General features: G+C 38.2%; 1 protein-coding gene across 5 annotated transcripts in view; it reads left to right on the top strand.

The window, feature by feature from the left end:
• The window catches only part of RGS22 (regulator of G-protein signaling 22), a 70078-nt gene that overhangs the window by 14172 nt on the left and 39990 nt on the right, over positions 1 to 15916 (top strand). For 4 of the 5 annotated variants that reach the window (XM_017806540.1, XM_017806538.1, XM_017806539.1 and 1 more), the window contains exons 5-13: positions 2852 to 2937; positions 4802 to 4967; positions 5442 to 5598; positions 8354 to 8972; positions 9532 to 9693; positions 10730 to 10910; positions 12576 to 12652; positions 13193 to 13298; positions 14985 to 15110. In XM_017806540.1, the coding sequence (XP_017662029.1) occupies positions 2852 to 2937; positions 4802 to 4967; positions 5442 to 5598; positions 8354 to 8972; positions 9532 to 9693; positions 10730 to 10910; positions 12576 to 12652; positions 13193 to 13298; positions 14985 to 15110 (1680 nt within the window). The remainder of the gene's footprint in view (positions 1 to 2851; positions 2938 to 4801; positions 4968 to 5441; positions 5599 to 8353; positions 8973 to 9531; positions 9694 to 10729; positions 10911 to 12575; positions 12653 to 13192; positions 13299 to 14984; positions 15111 to 15916) is intronic. The other variant, XM_017806541.1, reaches the window with a different exon arrangement.

Raw genomic sequence — 15916 nt, 5'->3', positions numbered from 1 at the left:
CATAAGCTTAATAATTTTCAGAAAAGAAAGAGTGTTGAGAGAGGTCAAAAGGCAATGTTGTTTAACAAAATGATACTAATGTGATTTGCAATTGTTTGCATTGAAACTGGACAAATGCTACAAAAGGACAAAGCCCACAGACATCCCTACTATGTGAAATAGTTTTTTTCACAAATGCTTTGCTTGGGAGCACAAAGGCAGAAGAGCTGTTCTCAATTTCTTATTTGCTCTCAGCATTAAACTGAGGAAATGCTGTGAGCTTGTGCAAGTGTTGCTAACATTGCCTCTTGGATAACCTCACATCATTGCCACTGGGCATGGCCTTTCTTAACAAATTCAAAGCCATTTCACTGTTACTTTCATCTTTCATGTGGTTTGGAGCAACAGGGCTTCTGCATTATTTAAGAATCTGTTTCTTCCTCTGGGCCATTTTCTATAAATGGGGAAGCATTATGGCCTTCTGAGGAGCAGTATGCCTCAGTACCCTTTCTTCTCCGTTGGTGGGAAAGGGTGATATTTGTTCTTATTTTTGACTCCTCCTTTACTGGATGGGTAACAAAGATGCCTCATCCAGTTCAACTTGGCATCTAAAGTCTGAGCTGGAGCAGAATGGCCTGTGAAACAGTGTGCCCAAAATGGTTACTGCAAATACATAAGGTAAGAGAAGATAGCTTCATTCATTGTATTACAGTGACTGATCCAGAAGAAGCCACCCCAGACCAACTACATCAAGTAGTTCAGTCCAAATCCAATAGGATTTGATCTTTCAGGCATCGGGTGATGCTGTCTGGTTTGCTTTGGCTGCCTTCTTCACACTGACCAAAAAGATGGCAGTTGCTTTGAATGTTACATTGCTTACAAAAGGTCACCTTGAGTGGCCATCACTGGCAGGTTACTTATGAAAAGGAGCTATGACTGGAAAGTCCTAGTAGGCCTTTCAGGGTACAGCCTGAATTTAAGCACATCTTGCCTAAGAAATACATGCAGTGGTATTTTGCTGTGTATTTTACTTCCCTCTCAGACCGTTACAAATTTACAGAGAAGCAAAAGTTCTCTGCACGTGTGTTTGCACATTTGCAAATCACTGATATGAAAGTAAGTATCTTCTCATCAGTAGTGAAAATCAGCTTTCTGTAAAATGCATTGAGAAAAAAAACCCGTGGAGTTGGGTAGAATTGATCACAACTAAGGAGAGAAGCTGGCTGGCATCCCACATATCTTACTTCAGAGAAACCCCAGTTCAGCAAAGCACTTAAGTATGTGTTTAACTTTAATCAAGGGAAGTTAAACACATGCTTAAACTTAAACACGTGCTAAAAGCTTTGCTGGATTGGGTCCTAGCAAGGCCTAAGGCTGACTGGGTAAGGAAGCTAACTAAGGTAACAAACCCCATCAGATTAAATGTAGCATCTTTCTCTGGGGATAGGGAAAGAGCAGAGATTCTTTCCTTCTGATATTACATATAACTTTGTGTACCAGCCATTTACAGACGTATGTTATGAATCATTCAGATAAAAAACTAGGCTGTAAGTCAGTAAATACATAAATATTAAATGCCAAAATAAAGAAACTATCTTCTGTATTTCAAAAAAGCTTGTCAGTTGCCAAAAAGAAGCATACACTATGTGGTTGGGAGTAATTAGTCTCCATCTCCACAAATTACATTGTATGAGCCACTGCCAACATAAGCTTTCCATATTTTGAAATATTTTCTTCTCTCTAAATGAAACCACCCACTTTCTGAGTAATTCAGATTTTTTTAATCCCCTGCAGATATATATGAGGCAGAAATAACCCTTGCCCCTAATGGAATATTAGCTCATAGAAAGAAAATTTAAGCTGTGATCTACATAAACTGATTACTTGATATAGCAAGTAGCATCCATCCTTGCCCACACTTCACCTGTTTTTATGGACAAGGATGATTACTGCATTCTTCAAAATCATTAATCTCATCTTCACTAAAATGAAAAATAAACCTCAGATAAATAAAACAGGTCATCGCCTAAGAGTGGAAAAAGTATGCTATTAAAAAAAATTAAAGTGTGCTGTGTGTCATTTCTAAGGGAAACCGATATGGAACACTGTGGCCTATAGTCAGAGATCTTTCTCCGTGCGTAAGTTCCTACACATGCATTTTTGGTTAACTGTCTCTGTGTAGCTTGCTGCTCAACACTCCCTTTCACTCCCCAAACCACTCTTTGGAGGCACCTTCCTTTCTGCTTTTATGAGGCACTGAGGCTCAGGCTGCCTGAGCAGAAATCTGTGGTGGCTCCAGGTCCTAAGACACTTAGGTTTCCACTATGAGGATTGCTGTGTGCAGTGCAGTTTTGCAATGCAAACACAAAAATGCGAGAGGCGGTAACTGATTGGATTTCTATTTGTTTGATTTTGTTTTTAATATCCACAGCTCTGTCATTCTAGGAATATAACTTAAATTAAGGCTTTCTTACTCTTCAAATTCTAGAGGAAAAATGCAATAGTTAGTTATAAAATGTGATAAAGTCAGAAAAATTAGCAATTTGCTATTGTGGAAAATTTATGTACATTTAATTTGCATTTGGAATTGTACAGTAAAAGCACAATTCTTCAGAAATTATTTCTGAAGAAGAAACACTCATGATTTGTTACAGAAGTTGTACTCTAATAGGTGAAATCAGATTTAGACCTTTTTAGCTTTTAATAAGAAAGTAAATTAGCTCAATTGTCCCAGCATGAAGGTGATGTTCACTGTATATTTATCGTACCAAGACAATGCTTCTATAGAAGGGGGATGGAGAGAAGCAGTTACATGACCAACAAAACAAGAAAATCAGGAATACTGCAAATTTTGGCATTTCTTTTTTAATAGTGTCTTGATCGAGAACAAGCAATTCAGTGGATTAAGAAAGAAAGGCTTCCAGCATTTCTAGGAAGTGACTGTTACTTTGAATACAGGTAATGCAATCTTTTATGCTCTCGTTCAGTTTTAAATTTGTACATTATCCTCTTCTGTTTAATTAATCTTGATAGTACTCTTAAAAAGTTTTTGCCCTCCTCTCATCCTGTTTATTTTAGCATTTTAGTGATCTGGATAAAATAAATTCAGTGACTTTTTTCACTCGTCATTCTGTAATTTTCCTTGACCATGAATTACATCCTATACTTCACCATTACGAAGAGAGTAAGAGGGGGACTTACTGATTTCTAAATTGCTGTTCCTCAGAGATATCATGGTAGCAATGCATCTTTTTTTAATCAATATGTAAGTCATATAAATAGGAGTTATGAATCCATGAAATCCATTTGGAAAAAGCACTGAGTCCTTTTCATTTCCATTATTAGTTTTGTGTCTTTGGGCCCACTGTCAGAGTTCCTTTAGCAAAGTTCTCTGTGGGATGGCATGGCATAGCTGGATGATTTACTGTTATAAACTTGCTATATTTTTCCAGATGTCCTTTCAGCAGATGTTCAGGAGGTTTACTGTGCTTTTTGGGAGGATCTACCTCTGTATCCCTTAAGGCTGAGTCTAGATGCTGCTAATTGTAGTGCCTCTCCAAAAGGAGAGGCAGGCTGGCAGTATGGTTTACAAAACTCATGTTTGCTGATTTTAATGACAGGGTAGTTACTGGGGTATAAACTTCTACAGCAAAAATTTCAAAGTGTTTTTTATTTTCTATAACCTGATGACTGCACTTAAGTTCAAGGGGAAAAGTGTGCAAAGAACAAGGAAACCATGAGAAAGTTCCATTTTACCTTTAGCAGCAGCTGCTTTATACATGTCTCAGCCTCATGAAACACTAACTTTTGTCTTCTGCTATAGCAAACTATTTATTTGATCAAGGAGAGTTGCCCAAGAGAATTACATAAAACTAACTTAAAACATGTACCTAATTTCAGTTGCCATCAGTGGTTCAAATGCTTTCCTGAATCAGAATCAGGATAAATTTAGATGCTAAAAGGGAAACTTGCATTTAAAGATGAAGCCACTCCAACCATAGAATTAAATCCTATTTTATCTCAAGTAGTGGGCACAAATGCAACTGAGTATTCACTTGGTTGTAGGCTCAAGCATAGGCTTAGTCTTTCTGTGGTTATGTACTTCTTTCAATTAAGTTCTGTCCCAGTTCTTGAGCTCAGAGCATCCTCACTATCATCGTGTGATTCTAAGGTTGCCTTTCCTGAACATCACCAGGTTCACACTAACACGAGGTAGCACTGGAGTGCTGTTCAGTACTGTGAAATCCTCATACAGCAGCCAGATGAACATGAGAGTGCCAGCTGTCTTGGTATTGTCTGAAAGTTCAATTAGTATGATCAATGCTGTGGCATTACTGCTGGAAGAATGTTTGTATCAGGAACTGGAGATGTAGGGTCTGGTGGTAATACAGGGCTTCTGCAATCTGGGAGAGTAGTTTTATTTTAGTGAATAGAATGTTCAAAGGCTTCTTGTCAGGGCTTGAGACTGCATAGATACATGAAAAATCATCCTGTCTGAAGTCAGTTTTACTGGTAAAGCTTGATAATGCAAACCCGGCCACTATCTGTAAAGCTGGTGAACTATACATTGGCAGTACTGGTATTTACATATGTAACAGCAGGTGAAGGCTGAAATAATAAGGAGTTGGACTCAATGAGTCCAACAGATAAGGATATTCTATAATTCTATTACTCTAGGAAAAAAGCAGATATGAAGTTCTCTGTAAAAATTCTATTTTTAGATGGATCATGGTTTTTAATTACCTATTCTATGGAAAAATAAACTGTTTCTCCGATTAAGAGCTAAAATTAACTATTACCTCATCTCAACATTTAATTTCAGACTAGCTAAATTGATATCCCAGGTAGAATGGAGCAAGACTGGCATGAATTTCATTATAGATAGTGACTACTATCCATGGCTAAGGAAGCAAGACCTAAGTTCCCCCCATCCTGAGGAACACGACACTTCACTGACTATGAAGAAGTTCTATGTATCACTTGGCCAGGTAAGATAAACACATTTAGTGTTTATTACACATGGTTGGGTGTAACATCAGGATAGATTGAAAACATTGGGTAAAATTATTGTAACTGAGGTCACAACCTAATGGGACAACTGATTCCTGGGCAACCTGGTCTAGTGGAATGTTCCCTGCCCATGGCAGGGTGGTTGGAACTAGATGATCTTTAAGATCTCATCCAACCTAAACCATTCTATGATTGTATGATTCTCTGAATAGCTCTTATATTCAAAATTCTTTGCAGTATAAAAGGAGGTCTGAGTGTTGTAATACAACTTAAACAGGAGCTGTGTTACAAGTATGCTCAGCTGCTATCATACAGCTCTCTTCACTGGCAACTATCCTTACAGAAGTCTACACAGACTGCACAAAATCACCATGAACAGAAAGCCCTCTGGTCTCAGAAACAGTGCAATAAATAGAGAAATTTGAATTGTTCTATGACATTTCTTTTCCTAGGCTACGGTTTCTCAGGTGAAGGATTGGTTTACTTTAGCAAAAGAAGGTGATTCCACGAGAACCACGGATTCATCTACACACCCTGTAACTTCTAGTCAAATTCAAAATATTCAGCATGAAAGAGACAAATCATTAAGTGAAAAAGATAGCCTCCTGGGTAAGTAACAAGTAACCCTATGGTTTGTAACACAACTCTGACTAGGTGGAAAGAAAAGGCATTCCAAGGAGTTGTTGCTAATTCCACTTATTACCTTCTGAGTATCCCATGGTATCTGAGGCTTCAGAACAGCATTTTTAATTTCTGTAGCTACAACATTAGGTGAAAATTTGATCTAGTAGCCAAATAATTTTGTGATAGTAGTAGCTTCTTTTCTTACATATGTCTATGTATATATATATGTTTCAGTTGAGGGCTTTTTGGTTTTTGGGTTTTTTTTCCATTTTGTGTGTTTTGAAAGATATCCTTGTCTAGATTCTTTGGGTATTTGATAATGTATAATTTGTGTTGCAGCCATCTTCTTAGGGTATTTATGTTGGGCACTTAAGAGTCTTTTGACTGCCAATTTTTATGAAGCTTATAAAATGTAATCGTTTGGATTCCTGTCTATCTTCAAATTTAACTGAAATTGTTAGCAGGCTTCAGAGGTTCTGGGAGAATGATATGCATACAGATGCACATATGGGCATACACCTGATTGCACAGCCTTGCTTTTGCTTTTTACGCAGTAGCAAGATGAACAGAGAAGCCTCAGCTCATATGTTAGGAGCTCTCTCTCTCTCCCATTCTCAGAGGAAAAAAGCAGCCATTCCACTTTGAGACTTGTACTGCTGGGACCTTGGAGTCCAATGGCTGAATGGAAAATTGGAAGACATGATAACTCCAGAAGTCTGCCTTCTTCCCCAAACCATGAGGATCACCCCAGAAAATATATTGCTGATGTATGGATTATTAATGAAGTTATTCAAGTCACACTTGTTTGCAGCTCATGACTCTACCACTGTTTTGGAGAGGTCACAAACGCACAATTCTGCAGACACAGTCTGCAATTAGAGTTCAATAGCTGAAGGTATTTGCTTGGACAATCCAATCTAAATTCCTTTCTCATTTCTTCAGTTGGATCAGGGTTATCAACTAATTCTTGAGCAACCCCTGAACCACTTCACTTTTTATTGCTCCAGAGCTGTGTATCTCTCCCCCCCAATTGCCCCAGGTCTCCATGTTTCTATTTCATAGACTTGTGTTGAAAAGCTATAATTTTTCTTTGTCAAGTGAAAACATTTGAAATAGTTTGGAAATAAGAAAAGACATTTTAATCACACTGATTTTTATATTAGTATCAACATATTGTGCCATAGACACTAAAGAAATTAGGTAAATGCAGAGGCGGGGATCTCTATGCCATGTTCCTAATCCAAGTGACTGTCTGACAGTGACCAGCACTGTTTAGACATGGCTTATTTTTGGAAGAAATTGAAAGGAACATCTAACTGCCATTGCCATTTATTGACTAGACCACCATAGAAGGTTACACAGACTGATAACATTACAAATGTGAATTTAGTGGATCTGAGAGGTTTAGCCCTTTTCTTTCACAGCCCCATGTGGTGCACGTGCTCAGAGGTTGTAGCAGTCTCCTCACTGACAGTGTTTTGCCTTAGTGATACAATGGAGCGTGAAAGTCTACAGCTTAGCTTTAGTGACATACAGAAGATGCAGATTATTCTGTAGTTTAAACGCTGTATTGATAGATGATATGAAGTTATTGTAAAGTCTCAATTTAATTATGACTTTGGGGGTTTTTCTTCACTTTCACTTAGATTCTGCTGCTGTTTAGGATATCTGTAGTTATTCTGCTCAGTTTTACAGAACTGACTTGTACAGTGAGAACAGCATTAACCTAGCTAAGCAGTGTGTTCAGTCAAGGTCATCTTTGCTAACATCCTTCAGAAAAAATCAATTTTCTAACAGTCTGGCAGAAGTAGAAAAGATATTTAAGCAAGTTAAAGCAGTAAGTTTCTTTTTTAGTGACCAGGATGGCACGGCATGCTTAATGGGGAGGAGGGTTGGGTAAAAGGAATTAAGTAGATGAGTGTAGACCAAAAAACCAAGGCTGGTCACTGTTCTGAAGTGTTGTAGTGGTTTGGACCTTGTTTTCCCCCAGAGGCTAAAAAAGTTAGTTATAAAACATCTCTAAATGAAAAGAAGCCATTTCTGGGTGGCAGACTGGACTGTAGGATTGTTAAATGTTTCCAGAGCCCTAGACATAATTATTTGTTTGGTCATCCTTCTGTGTCAAGATTTTACCCTACTGACACAGATGTTTGATTTGCAGTAACCACAGAATACTCTGAGTTGGAAGGGACCCACAAGGATAATTGAGTTCAACTTTTATGTGAATGGCCAGTATGAGGATTGAACCCACAACCTTGGTGTTATTATCACCAGGCTCTAACCAACTGAGCTAGTCTCAGGATCAACATAAGCAGATAAAGAATCATCATTTATTAGCTTCCTCAGGCCTAAAAAACCCCTATTCTGCTATATACTGTGGCTTTGATCAAACTATGACCAAATGCTCAGAAAGGAATCAGGCTTTGCAGTACATCAGTGTGGTTAACTGATGTTGAGGAGCTGGGATGTTTAGCTGAGCTAACAAGAGAACTGGCTCCAGAGGGAGCTGTTCCTGAACTCTGCTGCTCTGCTGGAATTCAACGGGGAATGAGTTTCTGAGTCATAGGGCTGAGTTTCTAGGCACCTCTGCTATTCCCTCCTCTGCAAAATGAAATGATGTGATTGTTCTGCAGCAGCAAAATATAAATATGTTGCATTTTTTAACTTGGTGATGTTGATATGCAAGAGAATAGTCCTGAATCAAAAAGGGTGTTCAATGATCTTTTGTGATTTAATGCAGAAGCAGGTTCCCTGTCTAAGGAATGCCAACAACAGAGTTTCCTTTCCCCTTTGAGGACTGCATCCGCAAAAGCTGACGCTGCTAATGAGAGATCCAGCAAGGCTGAGGAGGGCTCTTCTGTGGCCATTTCTGAACCTCCTTCCCACGGGCAGTTAAGAGTTTATCTAGACCCAAAATGGGACAGTGCAACAAAAGAAGAAAATGAACAGGAAAGCACAACTTTTCAGACACCAGAAAAATTCATGCCAGCTTCTACTCAAATTGTAATGAAGGAACCCATTTCAGAACTGACTCACCAGCCAGCTGCTGACATTGTTGCCTGTAGTACTACAGAGTCACTCTTTAAACAAAGTTCTTCTCCACTTACTGCCTTGGACTCCAAGGGAGATGTAAGAAAACGAGATCCTGAAGAAGTAAGCTTATGCTCAAGTTCTGAAAGTGGTGGGCCAGACAGCAGGGCTGCCTGGTGTCTTAGTCATGGGACTTATGACACTGGCAACAGACATGAGTTTGAAAGATTCAAGAAGTTCATTAAAGGAACACTTGGGGAAAGGTACTGGTGGCTCTGGATGGATATTGAAAGACTAAAGGCTCTTAAGAACACTACGAGACAGCAAAGGTATTTCTCATTATTTAAGAGTTATCCCTATTGCTTTAACACTTGTAACCCAGCTAGATTAATGCAAGTTTTGAGATTTCAGAGTAAATTGTAATGTTTGAATAGAATAGACACAATTAAAGTAATCATGCATGTCCTGACAAGGTATGTCTGGAATGACTCTGCTGAAGCTGATAAAACTCTTTTTGCAGAGTCAGGTTTGCAAAGCTTGCAGGAAGTCAGAATTGCCATATTATTAAGGCTGTTTCAGACAGAGATTTGGAAAACAGATGGCAACAGAAAAAAAAAGAATAAAAGAAATTAAATTCACAATTAGGGCATTCAGTATGACAAAGTGCTTTAATGAAAGGCTCTGCTGGATTCAGATTGTCTATTCTAAGGTACTGTACATTTTATCTTATACACAACCTGTCTCTAATTTGCAGAAAAATTGTTTTGGCTTCTGCCACTTGCAGTTAAAAACATGTTGCATGACAGCACTTTAATCAGTAGGATGAACTGTACTCAGTTCTGTACAGCATCTGATACATGCTTATGTGACTATTTTTGTTGACTGCAGGCATCTCAGTAAGATGAAAAAACTATACCTGCTGAGCAGTGGAGACTATTTCCTCAGTTCAGAAGTATTACTCAGGCTTGATCTACTGCATGGAGATCAGTGGAATATATGGCATTTAAGACAGATTCAGCCTGAAGTAGTGAAACCTCTGCTTCTTTACTGGTATGAATAAATGGACAGGAATTAAAATTCTGTTGTTTAACTAATTTCCATTTTCTTTGAGAAGCCTATTAGGTTTATTTTAGCTTACTTATCCCATTGCAATTATTGGCAGCAATGTCATTGTAACACATGAATTTTCAGTTGAGCCTAAACTACACTGCAATCTGCTGGAATGCCGTGTAGATCTGCCTTACTGAGCCCTTTGTATTTTTCTGATGGAGCATCTGCACTGCTCTGTGTGTCTCAACTAAACTTTAATCTCTAGCGTAGGGAAACCCCTCCAGGCACAGAAGGCAATTCTGTCCTAATCTATTCCCCTTACTGCTCTTCTCAAATTTCTGAGGATGCTCTGTATATACGTCTATGTGGAATTTGACACTGAGACTTTACTGTTCAATGTCTGTCATAAAAAATGCCTTCTACATATTTACAATTTAAGTGAAGATATAAAATCTAACCTATTTCCAAAACATAGGCTAAATTTTTGAAGATGTTCTCTCTTCCCCAAGGGGGATCAACAAATTGCAGGCATAAACTAAGACTTGCAATTATGAACTTTGCTGTGGAGCCTTATATAGCTTGCAGTGACTCTGAGATTAGCTCAGTTGGTTGGAGCATGGTGGTAGTAACAGTAAGGTTGTGGGTTTGATCCCTCTATGGACTATTCACCTAAGAGCTGGACTCAATCTTTGTGAGTCCCTTCCAACTCAGAATATTCTGTAATTCTGTGGTCTCTGTCCTGTGGCCTACAATCCTATTCTTTGCTGTAGGATGGATGGGGCATATCCTACTGCAGACTCATAGGCAACTATGTCATGGTGCATATATATTTATGTATATTTTGCTTTTAAATTTGGAAGCGTGCAGTGTCTAAACATATCTTTAACACTAACTGATTTTTAATTCTAGGTACATGTAGCACCATATTTTGATACAGTAAATGACATCACTGGAAAAAAAAAACCAAAAAAGAAGCCAAATAGGCCAGTGTTTCATGGTTTTGGAAAGTTCTACTTATTAGCATTTTTCTCCCTAGGGGCCCCAGATTTTGTGTCACTCATTCAACAGCAATAGAGGCTGCCAGTGCAAAACTGAAGTTCTGGCACACATGTCAAGAGAGACCGAGGGTGGACATTGATCCTTTCCCGCAAATAGTGTCATTGTTACCATTGACCCAGAAGTCTTGCATACCTGGGATACAACCTTCCCTTCTTCAGGTAAGTAGGATCACAACATTGAAAAACAAAGCTTTATCCATTAAAAATAATGACAAAACTCCTTAAATTCAATGGAAGAAGAATATGGTACTTGGTTGTTAGGAAGTCAAGATTTAGCAGGCTGGTATATTGGAGATCATTACATATAAAAATGCAATAACATTTTAGTATATGTTATGCAACAAATTCCCATACATGGAGTCACATTATCTTCTCAGTTACATCCTGGCTATTTCATAAGTCCTTTGGATAGATATTTTAGCTGAAAATTCTCAGAATTGAAAAATTAAGTATCTAGCAGTGCAGATTCTGCCCTTGAACCAGCCTTACCTTAATCCGGAGTCATTCGTACAACTTCACTGCAGTTACCCTGAATCCATCCTTCATGTCTGTGAAGAGGGCAGAATTCTGCTCATTTTCTATCACGACAGCCCTTCAATGAGCTACGTGTGGTTTTTGCTTTCCACAGAGGGTCATGAGCCATACAACTCAGAGCTTTTCACAGTGTGTAGCTTGCAGGTGGCCAGTTTAGTTTTGAATATTTTCTTCCTTGAAAGCCTGAATGTGAGAGGTAACAGCAATGAAGGTTTTCAGCAACACAGTGTTAAGCCTTGGGACACAAGGTACTTGGAAAATGGGAATTGAAACTGTGGTTCCAGTATCAAGAAGTGAATGGGCTATTCCATAGATCTGGAATAGCCTCTCTTACTTTGAGCTGGATAGTTTTAGGCTGCAGTTATTTCCTTTGAAATCTAATTCATGGAGATAATGGAGGAAAACAGTGTGACAGATTAACTGTTCAGAAGAAACTGGGTTCAGGAGCTAGATTCCTGTTGCTCACAGCAAGAATGGGAGCAAGAAGCACCAGTGTCTTACAATGACCAGTTCCTGCTTCACAAGGTGGTCCTGGTGACCCAGGACTAGCTGTAGGTCAGGCAGACAGGATCCTAACTCTGCAGGTTTTCCATCCCCTGTTGAATTCAGCACTTGACAAAAAATATGAACTGACACCATGAACCTCACAGAATCAGCAGATGGCCCATTTCTTGCTCCTATTTTTTTTCTGTAAAAAATTTTGACTTTTGGATCTTGCAGTTACTCTGTGCTTGCAAGAGCTTAGAAAGAGCAGCAACTCAGGGTGAATTTCTGAGGACACTCTGAATGCACCTGGCATCTCCAAGAAGTCATGATTTTGTTCAAAATAATCAGTGATGCTGTGGCAGAATGCCCCCTTTCTCTCCAAGTCTGAGTGATTGTTTCTATTTTACAGTGAGCTAACATAAGGTAATCTTTGTAAACTTTCACAAAACATGTTCACATGCCCTTCACCTGACATCCTCTGTAATTTTATATAAAGTCCATGTAACGTATTTCTACCTGTTAAAAATGTAATTTTTAAGCTATAGTGGTTATTAAGGTATGCTGAGAAATCTTGAAAGATATTCAGAGATTTTTGCAATTTGAAGTTTTATATATTGTGATTGACAAGGAAAAACAGTCCTGAAAACCCTTGAATGTTTTTGAGCAGTTAATGAGAAGACATTAAGAAAACACAAAACTGGAAAAATAATCAAAATTGCCTTATTTTTCTGTAAAGTCTTTTAGAAAAGTAGAACAAACTCACCAACTTTATTAAAACTAGCTAAACCAAATTTTTCTTTGAAGAGATCATCAAGATTACCACCTTCCCTGACATCAAGTCAGAGTACCCAACAGGATGACATTCCTAGCAGTAGAATGTGGTAAGTACAAGTCCCTTGTATATCTTTCTGCACACCATTATACCTCAAATATTTATGAAAGTATTTTAGATCCTACTGTTTTCATGAGTACTTTTCTTTAATGCAATAATCTGCTTAGTGAAGCACAGTTATGGTACAGATTGTATGCATGGAGAATTCCTCCCTGGCTGATTATTTTCTCATTTGTTTGTGCCACAAACAAAAATAAACCCACAAAGGGGTTTATTTCCCCAAATACAAGTATTTTCTCTTATGTAATAGTTGATAGTCTCTACATACATTCGTATTCTTTTAACCTGTTTCAAGGACTAGCCTAGCTCTCAAATTCATGCTGTGCCAGTGATTTCCACAAGGCCACGTGAAAAAGTGTTCCTCTACATTTTTTTCCCCATTTATTATAAATTTGAACTCCATGTACTTTTTCCTCAGCTATTCACTGTGTAATTCTACCTCTTTTGTGCCCCTTCTTATTTGTTTATTTTATAAGCAGTCCTAGATTTTTCTTCAATATACATTGAAAAATTTTTGTTTGTGATCCAGGTCAAAGTCAGTGAGCACAGACATGATTCATTGCTTAGCTTTGGATGGCACCAAAGATTCAAGGTACCAGGGTTATAGAAAGTACACCTATGCTGAGTTGCTCCGTGTGAGTACTACTTGAAAATATAAATTGTCTTGAATCATGAGTTAAAACAGTTTATTCTGCAGTATTAAACATGAAGTAGTCAATAATGGGGAAGAATTGTTTTGATTATATGGATGTCAGTGCTTTATGCAGAGGTATAATTAGAACATCAGCATTTTCTCTGTGGTATCTGTCACCTATTTCATAGGAAATCATGGCACACACAGAGGTTTGTTTTCACTAGAAAGTGTTGATCTTCTCCATAGTGACCATGTGTTCAGTAGGCTGTTTTAGAGAACTCTGGATAAATGCTTCAGTGGAATTGTTGCCTAAGGAAGTATACCAGACTTAGAGTGAAAACTGAATCTGCCTTACAAAGTCATTAAAATAGTAGCATTCATAAGAGGAAAACATTTCATTTGTACAGTCCCTCCTAATTGCTTATGTATATCATTCTTTTCTTTGTTGAATTATTGCCTGCTAAGCAGATCCTCAGTCAAACAAACCTCAGGAGAGACGGGCTGCGCAGAAGAGCCTTTTCTTAGTAACTGTTAAAATGCTGACAAATACAACATGTGAGATGTCAACATCTGGCAATCAAAAATATATCCAAAACCTTTCTTTGTGGAACAGTCTCAAAACAACCTGATATTTCATGGTGGTATTGATACCCACGGCTTCACAATTAAAAGAAAAAACATATTATGAAATCTGAGCCCATTTACATATGCATGGAGTTTGCTGAGCACTTGAGCACAATGTTTGTTTTGCACATCAAAATAATACTTTGCTTATTTCTTCGCTGCATTCATTTTACTTCTTTGTTAATTTTTACAGGAAACAAAAGGCTAGTCTTTGCAATTAGGGGACATTTTCAGTTAGAAATGTATATACAGGAAACGTTCACATCATGAACTATTAGTTTTTAGGCATCATCACAGAGGGAGGAAAATACCATCTATTTACACTTACAGGGCTAGATTGGAACTTACACTCAGGACCCCACAATTTGCCATCACAAATATAATGCAGAGGGGAATGCAGGGATTAGTAGTTCAACTTCATACCGCAAAGGGATATCTACCTACTCTGCTTGAAGCAGATAGGTAGATATCCCTCAAAATATCCTTCAAAAGTCTGGCTTCTTCCTGCCCTTCTCCATCCCTGTTATTGTTTGGAAAGAAGCTGGTTGCCAGCCACCACACTCATCTGTTTCCACTTCTGCTATCAGAGACAGCAAGTCAGCCAAAGTTTCTCTCTTGTAATCATCAGAAGCTAATTTACTACTTACAGAAGCCTCTTCTGGCTTCTCTATGAGCACTGACAAAATGGATGTATTCTTCCTCAAATGCTCTAGGAGCTTGCCACAGCAAAGAGCATGGATTTCTTGCTCCCTGAATTGCTCATGATTTTGTTGATGATGCCAGTGATGTAACCCCAGAAGACATCTTTTGTTCCATGATAGTTAAATGTTTTGAATCTTGACCAAATAGCCACCTGTTAACTTCTTTTAATTCAAAACACAGTAGCCTGAGCTGAGACAACTCGTCAGCTAAGATTGCATATGTGGTAGAAAATGGAGTCTGGTTTCTTGGGATGAAGATGCTAACTGAACACACTGCATGGCTCTCCATTGCAATGTACTGACATTTGAAAATAATGAAAGCCTGTTATTTGTTGCTATATAACTATGTTTTATTTGTCTAGGGGAAAAGTGGTGCTGGTAGTGTTGTCTTAGGGGGATCAAGAATGGAAAGCATGCTGCAGTCTCTTTATTTGGAGAACAGAGCAGGCTACTACTTCACAGAATTCTGTGAGAAGTCAGGGAATAAGGTATGAACATTTTCCTACTCTGTGATAATTTAGTCCACAACTGACTGAATGCCAAGTTATAGAGGGCAGCCAGACTGAAAAAAAAATGGAGAAAGAAAGATTGATGACTGGATGAATTATTACTTGTGAGACTTCAATCCCTCAACAACAATAAACTGTTCATATGTATATGCAAACTAATGACAGGTCTTAACCAAGCTGTCAGATTCTCACTGTCTCAAACCTATTGGAATTCTGATTGTACCATCAGGGATAAAAAAAAAGACTAATAATTTTTAAAAACTAGCCTTTAACTTGGCAGAAAAAATGAGGTCTTAACCCACAAAAACATTTTTTAAAAAGATGGAAAATCTGCTATGCTATTACTCACAATAATCTGCTTCCTTCTTACTTGTTAGGTTAGTGATGTCCAAAATCTCCAATGTTTTAAAAACATTCTTCTGCTTCCATGAAGCTCCTTGGATTTCTGAGAAACAAAACACTATTTCTTCTCTGCAGTCAGCAGATCCGTCATTCATTGCCGGGTGTAAATTGAGGATTGGTTGGAACGAGTGATGAATCTGAGTCAGTGTTTAGTGGCTTTGCAGAAAAATTGAGTCTTTAGGGGAGATTTGAATGCAATCAAGATGGACATCTGTTTCACCGCTGGCACAACGCAGAATCCAGCAGCAGTAGCTAGAAATGCCTTTGGCTACTACAAGACAAGAGCCAATGTTTCCAAAGCTGAATACCTTCAGCTAAAAATGTTAAATGTGTATAGATAGAAATCTAAATAAAAGAAACTTACTTTTTCATTGCATCCGCCC

Source organism: Lepidothrix coronata, unplaced genomic scaffold (genome assembly GCF_001604755.1).
Source record: "Lepidothrix coronata isolate B3197 unplaced genomic scaffold, Lepidothrix_coronata-1.0 Scaffold15, whole genome shotgun sequence".
Lineage (NCBI taxonomy): Eukaryota > Metazoa > Chordata > Aves > Passeriformes > Pipridae > Lepidothrix > Lepidothrix coronata.
Note: the sequence above shows the minus strand (reverse complement) of the source record. Positions and strands in the feature narration are given on the sequence as shown.